Below are 23,048 nucleotides of genomic sequence, written 5' to 3'. Positions count from 1 at the left end.
TTGTGGAGATACATATATAAATTAAACATTTATGACCGATAAAGTCCAATTTCGGGAGGACATTTGTATGGGGACTAGGTGAAATAATGGACCGATTTCAGCCAGTTTCAATAGGCTTGGTCCTTGAGCCGAAAAAATAATATGTATCAAATTTCATCGAAATATCTTCAAAATTGTGACCTGTACTCTGCGCACAAGGTTTACATGGACAGCCAGCCAGCCAGCCAGCCAGCCAGCCAGCCAACCAGACGGACGGACGGACGGACATCGCTTAATCGACTCAGAAAGTGATTCTAAGTCGATCGGTATACTTTAAGGTGGGTGTTAGACTAATATTTTTTGGCGTTACAAACATCTGCACAAACGCATAATACCCTCCCCACTATGGTGGTGTAGGGTATAAAAAACACAGTGACTGAGAATTGTTGTTGTAATCTCTCCGAATGAGAGCTTCAAATGGTATAAAGGTGAGTTAAAATGTAGATGCTTGGATCTTTATATTGGAAGTAAGTATTATCATCCTCTTCAGAAACTTGAAATTTGTAAGATAAGGATAATAATCTATTAGATAAGGATAATAGTTAATTCTAATGCCGTACATAGGCTTTGTTTTTAAGAAATATTTGCTATACAAATGAAACCATGTACAATGTACATAAAATATTTAGAATGAATGGAAAACGCAATGTTAATGAATACAATTAAACAAAATGACTGTCTTTTCACACTTATCGGTGATACAGTAACAAAATATATGACAATACATTCTCATGAATTAGGTTTTTAACAGCTGACTACAGTTTGTTTTGCCAGCAGTTACCTAACGTTCTTAGAATTAATATATAAAATATTTATTTATAAAAAAAATAAAGTAATTGAGTTTGATTTACGAATGAAATTCAATGTACTTAACTCATTTTTTTTAATTTATTGTATGTTTTTTTTGTGTCTGCACAAGTAGAGTTTGTAATTATTCAATATTTTTTTAGAAATATTCAACACATATGAATCATTTATGTATTAGTTAATACCATTTGATAAATTGACCAAAATGTTTTATAGAATTTTATCGACTTGTGGTCCTATTAATTTCGTTGCAAATTGTGGACATCATCTTTATTTGATGTATATGTATATGGGGCATTTCATGTCAAGTGAACCAACTTTTAAAATCGATGTCTTCCGACATAATTTTTCAACAAGATCGGCAAAAAATTGACATTTTGTCCAGATGTTTTTTCTTATCCATGTAACTTATTACCTATTATTCTTACCAAAATGTGTCTCAAATAGTTTAGATAGCTCTTCTTTAATATTTCGAAAAAAAAATTTTAATAATTTTTTTCCGAAATAAAAACTTTTTTGACTTTCAAAATAAATGTTTTGTAACTCAAAACATCAAATTTTTTCAAAATGGACCCTTTTTTTGCTCAAAAGAAAGCTTAGAACTATTCCTTTAAGACCTATGTGGTCGCTTAGCGGGATGCGAGTGGGATATATATCAAAATAAATATTTTGTAACTCAAGACATACAATTAATTTTTGACTTTTTTTGCAAAATCTAACTTTTTTCCAAAATGGGACCTTTTTTCAATTTTTTTTCCTCAAAGGAAAGCTTAGGTCCAAATCAAAAAAGTTTTCGATTTTGCAAAAAAAGTCAAAAATTTTATGTTTTGAGTTACAAAACATTTATTTTGATAGATATCGTCAAAAAAGTTTTTGATTTCGGGAAAAAAATTATTAAATTTTTTTTATTTATTTTTTTTAATATTTTTTTCGAAAGATTGAAGAAACAGCTATATAAACTATTTGGGATACATATTGCTAAGAACAATAGGTAATATGTTACATAAAACAATATAACTAACCTTGGTGCAAATTTCTTCCCGATCTGAAGACATCGATTTCAAAAATTGGTTCACTTGACATGAAATCCCACATACAATTACCCTTTAACACGGTGATGTCATTGGAGTCAAGTCAGGTAGAATGCGGACCATAAACACTTCTTTTTTTATACGTTTTCGTATCAGATTTAAATAAGTTTTATTTACATAAATCTGGATTATCTCTACTTAATATAATTTTTTTAACATTTCTACAGTGATCAAAAACGGGATTTGTCAGAAATAAAATAAAATTAAAATGTACTTATTAATATACATATAACAATATTTTATTGGGACGTTAATGTAACATGAGTTAGTTTCGGCCAACAAGTTTCAAGAACAATACCGGGCGAAACTTACTCCTTCTTTAAAGTTCTTTAGTTTAAGAAATGACTGGCACTATACAGAGAGAAAACAGATACGTGATAGCAACCGAATTTGTTACCAATCGAATGATTCGGTTGCACACATAGAATTTGTCAGTTCTAACCACAGAAAGTCAGTTGATAAAGAAGAATTTCAGTTGAAGCAACCAAACTTTATTTACCCTTTCCAAAATATTGTAGCCATAACTGTAAAATTCGGTCACTAAGATAGAACCATTCGATTGGCAACAAATTCGGTTGTTAGCACGAATCTGTTTGATCTGTGTAATATTATTGATTCTTGTTGCTAAGTTATTCTTGTATATATTTTTCAAGATAGACGGTTTGATTTTTTTTTTTTAATTAAAATATTTTTTTAATTTGGTTTTTAAAAAAATAAATGTTCAACTGTTTGATTGCCCTAACTTTATTTCTGTTTTTTTAAATTTAAGGCCGTATTCATAAACTAATTTTAAATTTAAACAACGTTTTAAAATCAAATTTTGTATGGAAATTTTATTTTAAAACATTGTTTAAAAATAAATTTTTTTTACGAATATGAGGAATAAAATTTTTTGCGAATTCCCGGGAGTTCCCAAACCCGAAACCCTAGCATTGACAGATGTCCCTCAATGATGAATGGTCCCACTACTATCCTAGTTACAACGTTTGCTACCAAATATATTACAAATTGTCTTTAAACAATTATTCTTCTTTCTACAATGACCAAGTCGTGTTTATTTTAACTTTCGTGGGGTTTCTATATTTGGCGACTTAATCTCTACCAAGATTAGGATTGTCATTCGAAAAATCAAAAGAAAAACATATTTTTTAGTCGAATAAATATATGTATTCGAATAATTGTAGATTAATCAAATATACTTATTTTTAAGTTAAAATTTGAAAAAATGATTTATAGAAACAAAACTGTTGACAAGACTATCTTAATAAAACAAGACCAATAGTTTATAATTTTATTCCAAGTTGGTTACATTGTAAATTGTTTTAGGAACGACTTTCTACATTCATTTTCCAATCGACTTATACAATTAAATTGATGTTATTTTTGTAATATTTACATTCAAATATTATTAATTTTGTATTTTTGTTCATTGTTAACAAACAAATTATTAAAATTTTCTGGTTTTATTAAATTATTCGAATAATATTTTTTAGTCGTTATTCGTTCGAATAGTCGAGGAAATTTTAAAAATTGATTTATCACACGAATAATAAAGAAATTATAAACTTTTATTCGATTAAAATTAAACTCGAATAATTGACAACCCTATTAGTGATAGAATAAATAACTTATCTTACCACAACTCTTAAGAAAATGTTGGGAAATCATTAATTCTCAAAAATTGTTATTGATACCCATATTGACCATGTTTTAAATATGATATTTAGCACAAATTTCGAAAATTACTTACTATAAATATTTCCAAATAGTAAACATTTCCATAAATATCACAATTCTTTTCAAATGATATTTTATGTACGAACGGTTCCCACTAGACTCAAAACATTTTCGGAAACATCGTTCTAAATATTTTGAATATTCTGCAGAGTTCTCATCTGAGTTTAACAAGTACATAAACTCTGATGCGAACTGATATATTTTATACATTCTAGTCTACTTTAGTAAAAGTAGTTAACCAAGTATTTCAAGCAAAAGGAGCAGGCCTTATTGCAGGCCAGGTGAAGATTTAGTTATTGAATTGGTGGCTGAATTAATTTCCAAGTGGTATTGCTCATATATATTTTAGATAAAAAACAAAAATATTAAAGAAAAAAAACATAACAGAAGGTTAGATTTTTTTTTGCAATCACTGAATTTTTTTTATGAGTACAATTGAGCAATTATATATTTTTAATTAACTCTTGAACACATAAAAACATTCAAGTAGTCGCCTCTTATCCAAACGTACCTGGAAAAAGATTAAACTTTGGAAAATGAACCTTTTAAAAAAGTCCCCAAAAATGACTAGAATTAAAAAAAGAAAAAAAAACACAAGACATGTGTATAAATTCAAAAGAAGAAGAGCATTTATTACTCATGCACAAGTTCGAGTGTAACGGGAAAATGGCTTAATACTTTCATTAACGTTCATACAAATATACATACATACATATACTCTGTATATGTATGTACAAATCTATAGTATTTGTGTATGTATGAAATAATTGTTATCTTATTGGAGCTACCACAAAATAAGCTTTGGTATGAAGCCCACTTGTAGGAAAGATAAAAAATCATGAAGAAGATACTGATATACTGATATATGTATACGACAGAAAAAAAAACATTGAAATATAAATTATTATAAACATTATGGTTGGAATTTCAGTCATATTTTCACAGACGACCGATACGGGTGAACAACGCAAACTAGTATATAGAAAGACATTCATTCCTTATTCGAATATAAAAGGATATTAGCGATTATATATATATAAATTAAAATATAAAAACTCAGTAAATACAAATAATTATAATAAAAATGTTTCAAACTAAAATGTTGGCTGTAGCCTTAGTTGCAATTGTGAGTGTTTTAGGTATTCAGGCTCAATCTAATCCACCCACAACATGTCAAACAGCTACTGGCATGACAAATGTCAATGCCACTTTGGTAAGTTTTAAATACAAAAAAAAAAAAAATAAAAAATAACAACACAGAAAAGAAACAATGTTTTTTTTAATCAACTGATTTTTAAACATAGTTTGCTGGAGACTGGTATGAAGAATTCCGTGCTCCTGCCAGAAATGTTTCCTGCGTTCATATTCATGTCGATGTTGTCAATAATCAGACGCAACTCAAAGTAATGTCAATGTATTCTGCCTCACAAAGTGGCTTGTTGATGGATAAAAACACCCAGGCCAATGTAAACATTAGTGAGATCAACGCCAACACTGGATTCAATGTGACCTACAACAATACCAACGGTGTCAACGCAACCTACAAAATTTTGAGCACTGATTATAATACGAATGTCGTTTTATGTGGTTTTACCAACACAAATGATCCCTCAACCTCATTCGGTGTAATTTTAACTCGCAAACAAATTGCCAACGCCACCTGGTTAATGGAGGTTAAAAGCAATGCTTCCCAAATCCTTCCCGGCTTCAATGATAGCTCCGCCGCCAATATAACACAATCTATATCGTAAGTTATAACAAATAAATTGTGAACTTTTGAAGATTAACTTTTAAAATTAATTCTCTTTTCCAGTTGCTATGCTAACTCTGCTACTACTTCAGTTCCCGTTCTTGCAACATTATTTGCAGTCTTCTACGCCCTTCTCAAGTTTGCGTATTAATCGCTAAATAATTATGTACAATTATTTTAATTTATTATATTTCAATTTTTAAATAACTTCATACATATGTATAAAACAAATAATGTTGGACAGAATTTTTAAACATTTAAATATTCTATAAATAAGAATAATAAAATTCCGCATTAGTGTCTGCACAATTGCTATAAAATCGAAAGTACAATTGTTTGATTGAATATTCCCTTATTGACATCCTCGAAAATGTATAAAAATATGAATTCTAACGTCTAGTCATTTACAGACTAATGTGCTGTTTTTCTATAGCGAATGAGCGTTTTGAGTGGACGTTTTACATGTATTTTGTTTTTGTTACAATAACAAAACACATGTTAAATTTCCACTCAAAGTACTCGTTCGCTATAGAAAAACAGCCCATAATACTACATATTAGAGTTTTGTTCCACCATTACATCTCTTAATTTTCAATTTGTTAAATAAACATTGTTCGTTGTTCATTATTCATTTTCCATTTTACTTTTTACGTCTTTAATATTGGAAATTGTTCACACCTTGATATGAATGTATGTATTTGTAAGATACACTCATACATAATTAATTATTAAACTTTTTATGTTGTTCTTTTTTCTTTCTTTTAATTGTCTCGCTACCCAATTCCCCACGAAATAAACCAACATGGTGCAAACTGTTAAAACTGATAAGATAAGAATAGTATTCGTACCCAACAAGAAACCCCTTCTCATACTCATAAAAACGATTACAATTTAACACAATCAATATAAAGAAACCAAATAAACAATGCAAATATTGTGTGAATCATTTTTGTTTTGCAAAAACAAATTAATTTTGTTTTAGTTTTTATTATTTTGATAAGAGCGGAATAAAAGATAAATTAATTTTTTTTTGGTTTACTTTATCGGTATGTATACATGTATCCATACATATGTATGTATGTATATAAGTTGTTTTGGCATTCCAAATGCACTAGGTACACTGGCAGGTAATAGAATAAGGTAAGTAGGCATTACACTTGAATCGATTGTAAATAGAAAATAATGAATAAACTCATTCAAATAAATACTTTTAAGAACTTTTTTATATATTTTTCAAAATACAGAAACTTTGTTAAAAATTAAATTTTTAGCTAGCCTTTTGGCCATAAATGGCAAAAAACTCTACTTAATTTAAAAAAAAATGCATTAGAACATGTAAGTCTGTTTAGCATTATTTTAATTACATTTTTGTTTCAAATTTCTAATGCTACAAAAATGGTAAAAACAAACAAGCGAATCAACAAGCTATTTGATTTGTTGCATTAAACACAGAAACAAATTTTAACACGAATTTAAATTGAAGGAATATACATATATACAGTGCACTCGCGATAATATGAACTAATTAAAACCAGACCAGTTCAGTTTTGCAAGATTGTTCATATTTGCGAATAGCATCTAATTCATATCCACAGCTAGGGAAGTTCAAAAATTATTAAGCAGTTGTTCATATTTTGGGGTGTTCATATTATCGCGAGTGCGCTGTATATTATGAAATTAAACATGAAGTTGATGTTGTTTATGTGCTTATTATACACTTCACCATGAGTGGCAAGGGTATATATAAGTTTGTCATTACGTTTGTAATTTCTACATTTTTCATTTGTATATATATTCTGGATCGTTATAGATAGCGGAGTCTATATAGCCATGTCCGTCTGTCCGTCAGTCCGTCTGTGTGTTGAAATCAACCTTCCAAATCTCCTAAATAACTTACAAACAAGATTGATACATCAAAATCTCCGGAATTCTTCCGGCTCGGTTGCTATTTAAAATCGAGAAAATTGGTCCACAAATGGCCGAAATATATGCAACAAACCCATGTAAATATATAATAGCATAATAAAAAGAAAACAAAAGTTTAGTTGTGTGTATATATGTATGTAGAATCTACACATCTACATTGTAGATGTGTGTAATACACATTGAGTATATTCACCAATTCTATTTTGTTTCTTTGTAAATCTTATTCTCTAACAAAATATAGAGAGTTGTTTATAATGTGTTCTCATATGAGCAACTCTATCATACGTAAACAGCAGTGTTGCCAAAACTTTAAGACCATATCCCTCCAGATTGCACTTAAAATAAAGCCAGTAACAACTAAATCTTTAAATAAAACCATTGATTAAAACAGCTAGATTTTTATTTAACGATTTATGAAGCAAAACTGCTTTAAAACAAAAATAATTCAATTTTAAATTAAAATGTGTGCCAAAACCGTTATATATTAAAATTAATTAAGATCAATCCATTAGAAATTATCATTTTGAGTATATTTCTGAGGTACCAATTAAAGTTAAAAACTTTCTTGAGACTTCAAATTCGTAGCAAACAAGTTCTTTACTTTGATTGTACAATGACTAAAAACTCGCTCCACATTTAATCATGGCATACAAATAATTTGCAAAGTAAAATCAGCTAGTTCAGCTAGTTTTATTTTCTGCGGAATCCTGATACTAGAAAAGCTTAACCCAAAACGATGTAGTATTTGAAAGATTTGTCCACCTAAGTAATAATGTAGATGTTATTGAAGATTGTCTATTGTAAGAATATGACAACCGTGTATACGTAGCTTTAGGCTTAATGTAATTTTCAAAACATTCGATTTAGAACTGTATTTATGTTAAGTCATTAAGGCGCTTAGATTTTTTAGATATTTGCCAAACACCATTTATCGATAAACCACAAAAAAAAAAAATATATGTAAAAACATACATACTTTTAATAACGTTTGAACTAATCGAGTCTCCATCGAATTTTTTTTTGCACGAATATAGTAGAGAGTTTAGGTGTCCTCATACCGTGTTCTTTATTAATATTTAACACCGCGATCTATGATATTTTTTACATTGAAATATAAACTCCGAAAATTGTCCTTTAACCTTTTGGAAGTAAACAATTTCTTTCACACCATTTTAAGAACAATATCGTTGGCTTTAAATTGGAGTAAAAAATTATACTGGTCTTTGAGTAGTTTCAAAGTTTTGCACAATTATGTGCATATAATTTTAGACAAATTTAACAAATTTTTCAAATTTCAAATCGCAATATTTTTACATCGAAATGAGTTTCCATTGAAAAAGTCACTGATATGAAGAATATATTATGTATGTGGTAAATTTCATTAAAATCGGAGATGGTAAATCCGACTACTGTCCGCTTTCACATGGATACTGGCATACACTTAAAAATATTCGAAAAATTTTATTTTTCTTGTTTCGTTTATATAAATACAAGATATAAAAAAGCTAAAAACAGCCAAATGAAAAAAATTTGCAGCTAGAAAAACCACTTAGCGGTTTTTTCCGAAAAATACCCGCTAACGACGAAAAAATACCTCCAAATCTAGATGAAAACCCGCCGTTTTGGCAACACTGGTAAACAGTACAAACACCCAACAACAACATTCTACATTGTAGAATGTCCTTGTTGGCTAGAATCTACAATGTGGAATGAAATGAGAATTACAAATCAAACACACGCGTGCATAATTTGTATATGGGGCATTTCATGTCAAGTGAACAACTTTTGAAATCGATGTCTTCCGATCGGGATGAAATTTGCACCAAGGTTAGCTCTATTGGATAGTAACTCAGACACAATTTTTCAACAACATCGGTCGAGAACTCTCTGAGTTATAGGGGGTAAAATTTTGACAATTTGGTCAAACAGGGGTTTTTTCTTATCCATGTAACTTATTACCTATTGTTCTTAGCAAAATGTGTCCCAAATAGTCTAGATAGCTATTTCTTCGATCTTTCGAAAAAAAATATTTAAAAAAAAAAATAAAAAATTTTTAATATTTTTTTTCCGATATCAAAAACATTTTTGACTTTTTTTTTAAATTTTTTCTCTTTTTTTTTTTTTTTTTTTTTTTTTTTCTTAAAATAAAGTTTAGATATTTTCCTTGAACACCTACTTGGTCGCTTAGTGGGATGCGAGTGGGATATCTATCAAAATAAATATTTTGTAACTCAAAACATAAAATTTTTGACTTTTTTTGCAAAATCAAAAACTTTGTTGACTTTTTTTTTTCAAAATGGACCCTTTTTTAATCTTTTTTTTAGGTCAAACAAAAGCTTAGATATTATCCTTGAAGACCCTTTTGGTCGCTTAGTGGGATGCGAGTGGGATATCTATCAAAATAAATATTTTTTAACTCAAGACTTACAATTTTTGACTTTTTTTTTGCAAATACGATTTTTTTTCCAAATGGGCCCTTTTTTTTAAATTTTTTTTGTAGTCAAAAGAAAGGATATCTATTAAAATAAAAATGTTGTAACTCAAGACATTCAATTATTGACTTTTTTTTTGCAAATTCGAATTTTTTTTCAAAATGGGCCCTTTTTTAAAAATTTTTTTTTAGTCAAAAGAAAGCTTAGGTCCATTCCTTTAAGATATTTTAGGTCCCTTAGTGGGATACGAGTGGGATATCTATCAAAATAAATATTTTGTAACTCAAGATATACAATTTTTGATTTTTTGGCAAAATCAAAAACTTTTTTGACTTTTTTTTAAAATGGGCCCTTTTTGTAATTTTTTTTTTTGCTATAAAGAAAGCTTAGGCCTATTCCTTTAAGATGGTTTTGATCGCTTAGTGGGATGCGAGTGGGATATCTATCAAAATAAATATTTTGTAACGCAAGACATAAAATTTTTTTAATTTTTTTTTGCAAAATCAAAATTTTTTTCCAATATGGGCCCTTTTTTAATTTTTTTTTTTGCTCAAAAGAAAGCCTAGGTCCATTCCTTTAAGATATTTTTAGTCCCTTAGTGGGATGCGAGTGGGATATCTATCAAAATAAATGTTTTAACACAAAAATTGTATGTCTTGAGTTACAAAACATTTATTTTGATATATATCCCACTCGCATCCCACTAAGCGATCAAAACCATCTTAAAGGAATAGGCCTAAGCTTTCTTTATAGCAAAAAAAAAAATTACAAAAAGGGCCCATTTTAAAAAAAAGTCAAAAAAGTTTTTGATTTTGCCAAAAAATCAAAAATTGTATATCTTGAGTTACAAAATATTTATTTTGATAGATATCCCACTCGTATCCCACTAAGGGACCTAAAATATCTTAAAGGAATGGACCTAAGCTTTCTTTTGACTAAAAAAAAAATTTTTAAAAAAGGGCCCATTTTGAAAAAAAATTCGAATTTGCAAAAAAAAAGTCAATAATTGAATGTCTTGAGTTACAACATTTTTATTTTAATAGATATCCTACTCACATCTTCCTAAGTGACAAAATAGGTCTTAAAGGAAAAGACCTAAGCTTTCTTTTGAGCAAAAAAAAATTTTTAAAAAAAAGTCCCATATTGGAAAAAAATTTCGATTTTGCAAAAAAAATTAAAAAATTGTTACAAAATATTTATTTTGATAGATATCCCACTCGCATCCCACTAAGGGACTAAAAATATCTTAAAGGAATGGACCTAGGCTTCCTTTTGAGCAAAAAAAAAAAATTAAAAAAGGGCCCATATTGGAAAAAAATTTTGATTTTGCAAAAAAAAATTAAAAAATTGTATGTCTTGCGTTACAAAATATTTATTTTGATAGATATCCCACTCGCATCCCACTAAGCGACCAAAAGGGTCTTCAAGGATAATATCTAAGCTTTTGTTTGACCTAAAAAAAAAGATTAAAAAAGGGTCCATTTTGAAAAAAAAAGTCAACAAAGTTTTTGATTTTGCAAAAAAAGTCAAAAATTTTATGTTTTGAGTTACAAAATATTTATTTTGATAGATATCCCACTCGCATCCCACTAAGCGACCAAGTAGGTGTTCAAGGAAAATATCTAAACTTTATTTTAAGAAAAAAAAAAAAGAAAAAAGTCAAAAAAGTTTTTGATTTCGGAAAAAAAATATTAAAAATTTTTTATTTTTTTTTTTAAATATTTTTTTTCGAAAGATCGAAGAAATAGCTATCTATACTATTTGGGACACATTTTGCTAAGAACAATAGGTAATAAGTTACATGGATAAGAAAAAACCCCTGTTTGACCAAATTGTCAAAATTTTACCCCCTATAACTCAGAGAGTTCTCGACCGATGTTGTTGAAAAATTGTGTCTGAGTTACTATCCAATAGAGCTAACCTTGGTGCAAATTTCATCCCGATCGGAAGACATCGATTTCAAAAGTTGGTTCACTTGACATGAAATTCCCCATATATTAGAGTGCGTTTGGTTTTTTTATTTTTGTTGTTATTTTTTTTCAACATACAATTAAGGTATACTTTGGTGAAGGGTATATAACCCTTTAAGCGCATTATTGTTTTTTGGAAAAAAAGACCTTTGTTCACAATTTATGCTGTAACTTCGGAATCGATAAATTAATGAAGAAAATTGGAAATTAAAGCATACTTAATGTGCTATTAAAAATTCAAAAAATAAATTTATTATATGTATTTATTTAGTATAAATTTAACTTAAATTTTAATTTTTTTTTTTCACAATATTTTATAAATTTAAAATTTTTTTCATAAAAGTCACAAAAGAGAATATTATACATTTTTGTAATGAATATACATAAATTCATAAAAACACAGCTGTAACTTTGAAATCAAAATAAATTTAAAGAATAAGTTAATATGTCTTCCTATTAGTATAAATTTGTATGCAGTTTTTCTTTCACTAAATTCAGTAAATGTAAAAATTTAAATTTAAAAGTTTTGGGGGAATTTTTAGTTTCGTTTTACATTTTTAATAAAAAATATTTGTATTATTTTGCATTCTCAAATACATCACAAATATCCCAATTATCATAAGCTTCATCATAATCATTATCTTCATCATCATTATTATAATCTTCTTCATCATTATCATCATCACTATCTCCATCGTTATCATACTGGTCTTGTAATAAATGACATCCAGAGTTTTTACACAAAAATTAAAATAAAAAAAGGACCGGGCATTGTCTGGACTTTTTTTTTCTTAAATATAAGCTGATATCCTATACTAAATATTCTAAAATCTATAAAACTAATTTCAACAATTACTAACTTAATACTTGTGGCTCATTAAAGCGGAAATTATCCCAATGTTGGACCTTTTTTAAAAAAATTATTAAAAGTATATACACATAACTTTTTATAAGAAAAATTTTACTATATACTTTAATACCTGACGTTGAAGGTTCCATTATAAAATATTTACTTTTAATAGATTTAATACTAACAATAATAATATATAAATAATAATCGCTTGAATTGTAAAAACGTCCAATTTATCACATTTTTTAAAAACTGCAATAATTTGCAGACCGCTCACTGAAAATAAAGTAAACAACTTAGTTGATTTATTTTTATAGCTAGTGATATAGAATTTTATCTACTTTTACCCTATACCAATATTTATTATAAAACCTTTATTTATAAATTTCAATAAATCATCACTTTTATACTATTTGAACACAACGTGCAGCGCCTTTAAAAAAAAATCTTATATTTTTGGGTTTTAGTATGTAAGTTTTTTAGAGTGTGAACTTGAGACTGAATAAAACTTTTGTTTCATACTTGAACATGTTCTATAAACTCTCATTTTTCAATATCTTGTTTCGTTTCGAAATTGTATTAGTTAAATTTGTTTTAAAGGTGCTGGTTGAAATAAGCTGTGAGCCATTGTATATCAAAATAAATATTTGAAATCAAAAGTATCCGGTTTATTTAAAGGAAATAAACCACCGTTTTCAAAAGGTAATAACGTAACAAAAAACGCTAAACTTCTCGATTTTTTATATTTTTTGTGGTAATTAATGTAAAAGGTATGTTTTTTTTTCAAAACGGGACAAATGGCGTCCCGTTCAGAGTATCGCCGGGACACGGGACATTCGACTCTAAAACTGGTCTGTCCCGACGAAAACTGGACGATTGGCAAGTCTAATTCATACATTTCTTCGTTATGCCTGAAAAACATAAAATAATTAAATTAAATAAAGGCGATTCATTATATATGTACAAAACTGAATGAAGTACAACATTGCTGCTTTTGTTATCATTTTACTTCATACGAAACGAGTAAAAGCAAAAACGCTTAAGCAATGAAATATATCTTAGTTTTGAAAATAACAGCTCTTGCGATTATTTCGTAAAATGTTTATATTCAATTTTATTTTTTACTTTGAACATAAAATGTAGCTCTATATAAATGCGCCAGAGTGTGTTCATAAATATTAATACCATTCAATAAATTGTATTTATCATGTGAGTGCTAAATGATTTAATTGCGAAGAAGTGATTTATTGTACAAGTTAAAATTATGTCCGTCTTAATTACCAATGATAAAGGTATTTCCTGCTATACAATATACTACATACATCCATAAACATTCGTATGATATATTTAAACATACATACATATGTAGCAACATTGAAAGTCGAGTATCTGAACTAATAATGCTAACAGTAGGTTACAAACTACTACTATCTAAAATCAATAAAAATATGCATAATTGAAAATGAAATATGTTTCTATCATACTCGTTCATACCATGTCATCCATCCGCAGTTCGGCAAAATATTAGGACAATCAAATATCGCTAAAACGTGCCACATCGGTCCTGAAATAAAAAATATGTATATGTTTCGAAAATATTTTTACATGAAAATAAAATTTCTATTCAGCATACAACAATTTCTTAGAGAGTTCTGATTAAAATTTAAAAATTTATTTTTTCGAACACTATTAAGTTCATACATCCACTTGATATTTTACATTTTGTTCTTGGAATAGATACTTATAGACTTATAATATCACAGTAAAGAATTGTTATCAGCTGACAAGCTACAAGAATGGAAGGTGAATTATTTATTATCTTTTATTTATATATGTATGTATATATAGTTTACATATACATATGTATGTAGTAGAAAATTCGAGACATTAATTTGTTATTACAAGTGTACAAATGATAAATAAATATTTATCAAATAATGCGAGTATGAAAATTAACATTATTTTGGGCTGGGTCTTTTTTTCTTTTATATTGTTACGTTTTAACCTTTTCAAAACGCTGGTTTATTTCCTTTAAAAAAACCGGATACTTTTGAATTCAAATAAAAGCCGTTTAGTAGTTTAAAAATTGTAACAACTCTTTATTTATTTAAAATGTACAACAACAACAGAATTAAATAGTCACTCAGTGTTTTTTTATACACGTTTATAAATTCGCAGAAATAAACACACTTTATAATGTACACGAATTCAATTGAAAAACACAACACACTTTAAGGCACTCAGTTGATGTTTATTCGAAAATCGTCTCTGATAAACTCACTAACGACTGCAACCTCTGCCACTATTTATAACACTGCATTACCATCTAGAAAGCTCTATTTCTACAATGTTCCTTAACTGAATATTCGAATTCAAACAGCGTTGCCAACTTACGATCAATAGTCAACTGAAAGCTTTTATTTAATAATGCCCACAGATATGTTACAGTTTGCTATTACAGCACTGTTATTTGAAAGCATTATGCTACTTTTATATCAGCCCTTAAAATCTTTATATTTGAATTCAAGTACAATTTCGTAACAATATCTAAAACTAATAAATTAAAATTTTACATTTTTTTATCCAGTTTTCCATTATATGGCGGATTTCTGGTAACTGATACTTTAAACATCCCAGGTAATCAAGAGTGAAGTCAATTGTCACTTATGTTTCTATAAGTACACAGAGAAAACTGATTCGTATTCGTATATTCGAATGATTCGGTTGCTCACATAGAATTTGTCGGTTCTTTCAACAGAATGTCAGTTAATAAAGAAGAATTTCAGTTGAAATAACCAAATTTTTGTTACCCCTACTAAAATTTTTTACCCACAACTATAAAATTCGGTTACTAAGGTAGAATCATTCGATTGGCAACAAATTCGGTTGCCATCACGAATCTGTTTTCTCTGTGTAATCTCGAGTTTAGTCACTTTAAAGGTTTATTATACATATATAGCACTTTTTTGTATGTAATTCGTACAAACTGGATTTATATATATATGTATGTAACCTAAAGTAAAGTTAACTGTCACTTCAAACGCTTCCAAAGTAGTTATTTTACCCACCAGAAATAACCTATTGGAAAGTTGTCGAAGGTTTGGTTACAAGTAATCGGTTATTCGACTGATGATGATGTCTTCATAGCTGACTATTTGAGGTAAATTAGCAGCTGTACATGTTGAAATAACTAGTCACATATGTATGTACTAGTGTTGTCACCCTAAGTGATAGGGAAATTAACTAGTTTCGGACCAAAGTTTCACCAAGAACTTCTGGGTGTGTTTTTTAAATAATGTTACTCATAATAATACGATATTAATGCCAATAAATTATATTTGTATATAATAATAAACAATTTATACATAACTTTCTCAGATGTTGCATAATGCTAAATACTAGGGTATTCAATTAATCGGGTTTCTGGTTTAATCGGTTAATCGAGCAAATAAATAATCGAGATTTAATTTAAAATTATTCCATTAACCGAATAATTTCTATTTTAATTTTAAATTGAAAATATAACAACGAATTTTGTGTACAAAAATATAAAAAACAGAAAATAAGGTATTTGAGATCATTTTTGTAAACATATCGCCAATTTGCTGCAACAACGTCATAACTCAAAATCCGTGTTTTTTGAACTGAGTAATACAAAATATGCGCCGTTCTATAATCTTTAATATAGTTTCATCAGTTTTCAAAAAAGTCAATTATTCTTTGTGTGAGAGTGTTTTTTTGTTGTAAACATCAAAATTAAAATTCAAGTTTTCTCGTATATTTGATAAGTAAAAATTTGAGTTAAATACAGATTAGAAAGATATTAAAATCTGTTATTTATATTTCTGAAATCGCATGATTTGTTCAAAATTTATTTAAGAAATAGTAAATGTCATAAAACATTCAAAGACGTTTTTCTCGAAACAACTTTTTTTGAATTATGACGTTGCTGCAGCAAATGAGCGATGTGTGAGCTTTTTAGGGTTTTAGTGAGATCTTCTGAAATAATCTTTTATAAAAAGAATATGTATAATTTAAACGATTTTTTCTTAAGATTTAATAAAACTTTTCTTGGAAAAAAACTCTCTCGCTGATTGTATATGTTGGTGAAATCAAAAGCATGATAAAGAATATTCCTTTTTGGATTGTTTTAGATTTTGATTAATTTAATAGTTTCGTTTATTAATGATAAAAGACTTATTTCAAAAAAAAAGTTTCGTCTATACATGTTGCAAAGACATGTAAATTAAATATGTCAGTTGTTATACATACTCACTAATCATGTTTATTGGAAAAGTAATTTCGCTTAATCGGTTAATCGACACAAATTAGTCTGTTTATTTGTTATTCGAAATCGGCAATTTTAAATTATTCGAACATTTAACCGTCCAAAATTAATCAGTTATCCGATTAACGGTTAATCGATTGAATACCCTTACTAAATACGTATGTAAATAGTATGTATGAATGACCTTGTTAGCGTCAATTAATTCAATATACATACTTACATATTATTAAAACATTAAAAATATTCCTTTTATATAAAATATGAGCAATAATATATTCTATATTATAATACTAAATTTAACTTTAATTTATTAACAGTAATTAAAGAAAACATTTAACCAAATAAGCGTAAACACCTTTTTTAGCAAATATTTCTGTCTGCTTCGTATCTAGTTCTATGTAAAACATTGTTTTTTCTAATAATCTTTTGCTCAAAATAGTGTAAAATATATTTTAATTAGTCGTTACATTTTTTCCATCAATTGCTTTTCTTAAATTCCAACAGTGTTGTCATGTGTCTGATAAACATTGCACTCAGCCCTTCCAAAGTGTATCTATATATATGTTAATGAGTTAATGAGTTTTTAATATTAAAAACAAATCAATTACAAAAAACACAAATCAGTGGTAGATATTGGAATATGACTTTTTGTAATTTTATTCACCAAATATCGCTACGAAGTAGTTAATCATACATTATTTAACGTTCAACGTATTCGAACATGTTCAAGTTTTTGGTAGCAATTGGATTGCTGATCCTTGCATATAACTCAGCTGAAGCCCAAAATGCACCAGCTCTATGTTCAGATTCGCCCAGTATGAATTTTAATGTTACACAGGTATGTCAAAAACATTTAGAAATGTTTTATAACACTAATTCAAATTCGTAATCACACAGATGAGTGGAGTGTGGTGGGAAGTGGCTCGAAAACCATCACTACCTGTTCTTGCTTGCGTAAAAGTAAACTTTACAGAGATACAACCGGAAAATGTCTTGGAAATAGCCACTACAAATATAGTTTCAAGCTCTTATTTGTGGGTTAATCAGACCATGTACGCCAATATATCATTGGCAAATGATAATGGTAATAGTAATGGCTACAATATTTCCTATATTGATGGAATCAGCACCACTAAATATACCGTCTATAAACTCTTGAATACCGATTACAAAAACTATGCTTTGTTTTGTGGCTATACAAACGCCACCAATAATGCAACGTCTTTCGGCATAATACTGACACGTGAACGTTATCCAAATGCGACACAACTCACTGATATAGAAGAGACTGCCTCTTCTCAATATTCGAATTTCGCTTATGGTTCGCTGCCATTGGTTACGCAATCGCCAACGTAAGTATTTTCAAACTTAAAAAGTATAATTTGCCCGTAATTGAACAACAAAAAATGTTTAACATATGAAAGATAATTTTCTCTAGAAGCTTAGGTTTATTGAAAATGTTTAAAAAACAGTATTTAAATAGGGAAATATTTTAAGATATCGGAAAAAGTACTATTATTTACCCAATTTTACAACTTTCAATCGATTTCCGGCACGTGTTCTAGTTAACCATTTTCACTTAAATTTTGCTGTAGTTAGTTTTAGCTACTAACGAACAAAATAAGACCCATCCAAAGCAAATCTGTTTTTAAGGGCATGTCTAATGTACATATTTCTTTTCAGATGTTATGCCGCTGGTGCTGCAACTCAATACTCAATGTTTGCGACAATATTTGTATTTTTATATGCCATTCTGATTTATGGCATCTGAAGAGGCCATATTGTGAATGTTAACAAACAAATAATATCAATAAATAGACACATAGAAAAATGTATTGTTTTATTTTTAATAAAGTCTGATAAGAATGTCTTAAAAAATACATACATACATGTTTGGCTTAATTTTATTTTTAGAAATACGCGTAAGGAAATATTTTGTATCTAGAGTTTGAAATTATCAAAACAACTAAAACACAAATATTTAGGAGTAATTAACTGTAGAGTTCCGCTAACAGGAATTCCCCTGAAATCAATTGTTTATATTCCAGGGAAAATGGGAAATTCTAAATTTAAGATTTTTGTTTTTACAACATAACAATTTTTATTATTATTTGTTTCAATCAAATAGTTTTATCGTTTATATAATATAATTACAAAACCTAGTCTACACAGAGAAAACAGATTCGTGATAGCAACCGAATTTGTTGCCAATCGAATGATTCTATCTTATTGACCGAATTTACAGTTGTGGCTACAATATTTTGGAAGGGGTAACTAAAGTTTGGTTGCCTCAACTGAAATTCTTCTTTATCAACTGACTTTCTGTTGTTAGAACTGAAAAATTCTATGTGTGCAACCGAATCATTCGATTGGCAACAAATTCGGTTGCTATCACTAATCTGTTTTCTCTGTATAGGTATTGTTTATTAAATGCATAATTTCAATTTTAATAAATAATATTGATAGTTAAACCTTAGTTAGCACACAGAGAAAACAGATTCGTATTCACAACCGAATTTGGTGCCAATCGAATTTTGTCGGTAACACGTAATTCGATTCAGACTACTGTTTATATGGTATTCACAACTGTTAATTAAAAAATAATTCGGTTGGAATAACCAGCAATTTATATATATATTAACATTAGACTGGCCCAATGAACTATAACTATAATTTTTAGATTCTTAATTCGATTGGAACAGTTTTCAGCTGGTGTTTTACTACAAGTGTTAGGTTTACATCCATGAAAGTAAAACAGTCTTCTAAGTTCAAGTCTCAGAGAAATTTGGGAAAAAGAGAAAACACCCAAAAACAAGCCATTGAAAAAATTGGCGGGTAATGTGGTACACCATGTTCTTTTAATATTATATACCAAACCGCATAACCGATACATAGTATTTTAATTTGTAAATGAGTTGCGTTTTATTTAAATCATCTTTAATGGTTTACCAGAAGCTCCTCAATACATTCTTCGCTTCGTAGGAGACATTGAATGACTGATGCGAAAAAATTTCCATTTGTTGTTTCTAGTAGCTCAGATAGCGTTCTTCAAATCTTCCGCTGCCCATATTCATACTTCACATTTCTTTGGCATATTATTTGTTTGAAATTCTTTAGCTATACCACATTAGCCGACCACGTGGTTTAATGAAATTATTATAAAATTAAACATATACACTATATTGTTACATATGTTCTTCAATAGCAAAATATTCCCATTTGACCTTAAAATTAAATTAATGAAGTTTAAAACACCTGATTGTAGAAAAAAATTAATTTTTAACAGATCACAAAAAAAGTCTACTATAAGATAATGCTGATTTTTTACAACTGACTATTTCCATGACCTGCAAAAATGAAGTACACTCACCCAATGTGAATTTTCTGAGATCATAAAACTCTTAAGCTTGGTACCGCTACTCCTATGCTCTTAGTTTTAGAGAAAAGCAGCTATACCACATTACCCGAACTTACTCTATCCCTGCCAATTTTTTTGAACTGATTTTACCAATTTTCAACAGCTAAAATTTCAGATCATTAGAGTAAATATATATGGCTAAATGAAAATAAAAAAGGCTAAAAAAAGGGCTAAAGGCTAAATTAATTTTTTTGTGGCTAAACAAGATTGAAAAGGGCTAAATTTAGCCCTTTTTGGGCTAAATTGGGAACACTGCTTTAGTGGTACATTTCTTTTGCATTTTCATTAATAATGGGCTGAGTGTGAATACAAAATGTGGGTCTTTATGGTACTTTTTTAATTCTAATAATACGTTTCGAATGAGCTATAATCCACATTACAATGAATCAATTAACATGAAACTAGAGACATGTTATCCTGCATTATTATTAATTCACAAAGGGATATTAAGTCTCCCTTTCTATTTCTTTCTTCTAATTGAAGTGGTGAAGCGCACCGGGTCATCCAGTACTCCATACTTTTATTGGATATTTGAAAATAACTAAGTCTTTGTTAAAAACACTTTGCATTCTTTTTTTTAATTAAATAAATAAACAGTCATTTGAATTTCAATCTTCAGGAAATACTTGGATGAGTCATTGGATGAAAAAGTTTGTTTTTCATTTCTAAATTTTTAATTTTTCTACTGAAAATATATAAAATGTAAAAACCGAAGAATAATTGTCGGTTTCGGTTTTAGGCCTTGAAAAACCGCGGTTTCGGTTTCGATTAAAACCAAACACGAAACTCTAGTAATACCCAAACCCTAAAAGTCATGTGACTTTAATATGTTTTTACTAATTGTGTAAAGCAAAGTGCAGGCGCGGATCTCGCTTATAAACATAAGGTAGGGTCACACTTTTTATTAGCACAAATTTGTTTGACGTGTTTACTCTTACAAGTGTTTTGTAAGATCAAACAGCATTAAATAAAATAAAACAAAATTGTTTGTTTTGAATCATCCTAAGTAAAATAAGTTTTTGAAATAAATAAAAGAATTCAAATGTATTTTATTTAGTGGTTACGTCTTTTTCGTCAAATATTTGTCATGTGTGACCCTACCTTAAGGAAGGTAAATTTAAAAGATTTTCCAACCCGCTATACAGGTTGAGGTCCTACTTTAAAAAAAAATCGTTAAAAAAATTTACTCAAATTTAAACAAAATTGTGTTTCTTTTGCCCACATAGTTTTGCCTTCGCGTAGATACGCACCTGTGTTAATGAGTTTTTAATTTCAGGATTAATTTAATAAAAAAAGAGAACTCAATTAAAAAGATATGACTTTATGTAGTTTCAGTGGGCAAATATCGCCACTATGAAATTGCGTTCACATTAATTAACGGTCAACCCAATCGAACATGTTAAAGTTTTTGGTAATAATTGGATTGCTGCTCCTCGCAAATAACTCAGCTGATGCTCAAAGTCAACCAGCGCTATGTTCAGATTCGTTCAACATGGCCTTTAATGCTACTCAGGTATGTCTAAACTACGCAGAAATATTACTGAATTTTTTAAATATATTGACGATAATTCATATACTCAATGGCACAGTTAAGTGGAGTGTGGTGGGAAGTTGCTAGAAATCCCGCACTAGCTGGTCTTGCCTGCGTAAAGGTCAACTTTACAGAGATACAACCGGAAAATGTATTGGAAATAGCTATTACATACGCAGTTTCAAATACTTATTTATGGTCCAATCGAACCATGTATGCCAATGTATCGTTGGCCAACTCAAACGTTTATAATATGAATGGCTACAATATTTCGTACAATGATGGAACTTACACAACTAAATATGCCGTATATAAACTCTTGAATACCGATTACGAAAACTATGCTTTGATTTGCGGCTATACAAATGTCACCAATACGGCGACATCTTTCGGCATATATCTGACACGTGAACGTAATCCAAACATGACACAGCTCATTGAACTAGAAGACGCAGCCTCTACTCTATATTCTGATTTCTCATTTGGTAACATGCCATTGGTTAATCAATCATCATCGTAAGTAGTGCCTAACTGATAAACATACATATTTAGAACCTTATTTTCTGATTTATTTTTCAGATGTTATACTTCTGATGCTGCAACTCCATACTCAATAAAAATTGCAACACTATTTGCCTTTTTGTGTATCAGTGTGATTTTTGCCATCTAAAGGCATATTATGAATGTCAAGAAACAAATAATTTCAATAAATAAACACATAGAATAATGTAAATATGTATGTATGTATGTATGTACTGAGAGTGATGTCTGATGATAAGAATGTGACAGGTTTAATTTTATATATACGTGTACGGTAAAAGCATGTATCTATGTATGTAGAATTTCAAATTATCAAAACCAAACAAAATTTCCTATGAGTAATAAAAACAAGTAAGCGTAAGTCAATAAAAAAATTGTAAAAATAAAACGTTATTGATAACTTCAGTATCCAATCTGCAACAGATATTCCTTTTGTTAATGAAAATGTATTCTTCATTGTGGTAAACTGAAAAAAACTTTATTTAATTTAATCGTCTTTTAAACTTTTAGGTATTTTTCTCAAATTTGTAGGCATAAAAGCTTAATTGTCAAAAATAATATTTTAGTAAACATTAAAAACAGAGATGGAAAATAACCCAAATTGTGATTTATATTTTTGTGATAAAAATAAATCACTGAAAATAACAGTTATAAAATGATTTCTATTTA

General features: G+C 28.6%; 3 protein-coding genes across 3 annotated transcripts; all 3 read left to right on the top strand.

Moving 5' to 3' along the window:
- Positions 1–4,708: 4,708 nt before the first annotated feature.
- LOC135963366 (uncharacterized) lies at positions 4,709–5,750 on the top strand. Its single transcript, XM_065515185.1, has 3 exons — positions 4,709–4,887; positions 4,979–5,421; positions 5,488–5,750. The coding sequence occupies exons 1-3, from the start codon at positions 4,759–4,761 to the stop codon at positions 5,573–5,575; spliced, it is 660 nt and encodes a 219-aa protein (XP_065371257.1). The 5' UTR covers positions 4,709–4,758; the 3' UTR covers positions 5,576–5,750.
- Positions 5,751–17,578: 11,828 nt separating this feature from the next.
- LOC135948883 (bilin-binding protein-like) lies at positions 17,579–18,716 on the top strand. The gene is made up of 3 exons (XM_065498335.1): positions 17,579–17,728; positions 17,788–18,242; positions 18,574–18,716. The coding sequence occupies exons 1-3, from the start codon at positions 17,612–17,614 to the stop codon at positions 18,659–18,661; spliced, it is 660 nt and encodes a 219-aa protein (XP_065354407.1). The 5' UTR covers positions 17,579–17,611; the 3' UTR covers positions 18,662–18,716.
- Positions 18,717–21,689: 2,973 nt separating this feature from the next.
- On the top strand, positions 21,690–22,692 carry LOC135948962 (uncharacterized). Its single transcript, XM_065498416.1, has 3 exons — positions 21,690–21,821; positions 21,898–22,355; positions 22,419–22,692. The coding sequence occupies exons 1-3, from the start codon at positions 21,705–21,707 to the stop codon at positions 22,507–22,509; spliced, it is 666 nt and encodes a 221-aa protein (XP_065354488.1). The 5' UTR covers positions 21,690–21,704; the 3' UTR covers positions 22,510–22,692.
- Positions 22,693–23,048: the final 356 nt, after the last annotated feature.

The sequence above is a fragment of the Calliphora vicina genome, chromosome 1, assembly GCF_958450345.1.
Source record: "Calliphora vicina chromosome 1, idCalVici1.1, whole genome shotgun sequence".
In the NCBI taxonomy this organism is placed as follows: domain Eukaryota; kingdom Metazoa; phylum Arthropoda; class Insecta; order Diptera; family Calliphoridae; genus Calliphora; species Calliphora vicina.
Note: the sequence above shows the minus strand (reverse complement) of the source record. Positions and strands in the feature narration are given on the sequence as shown.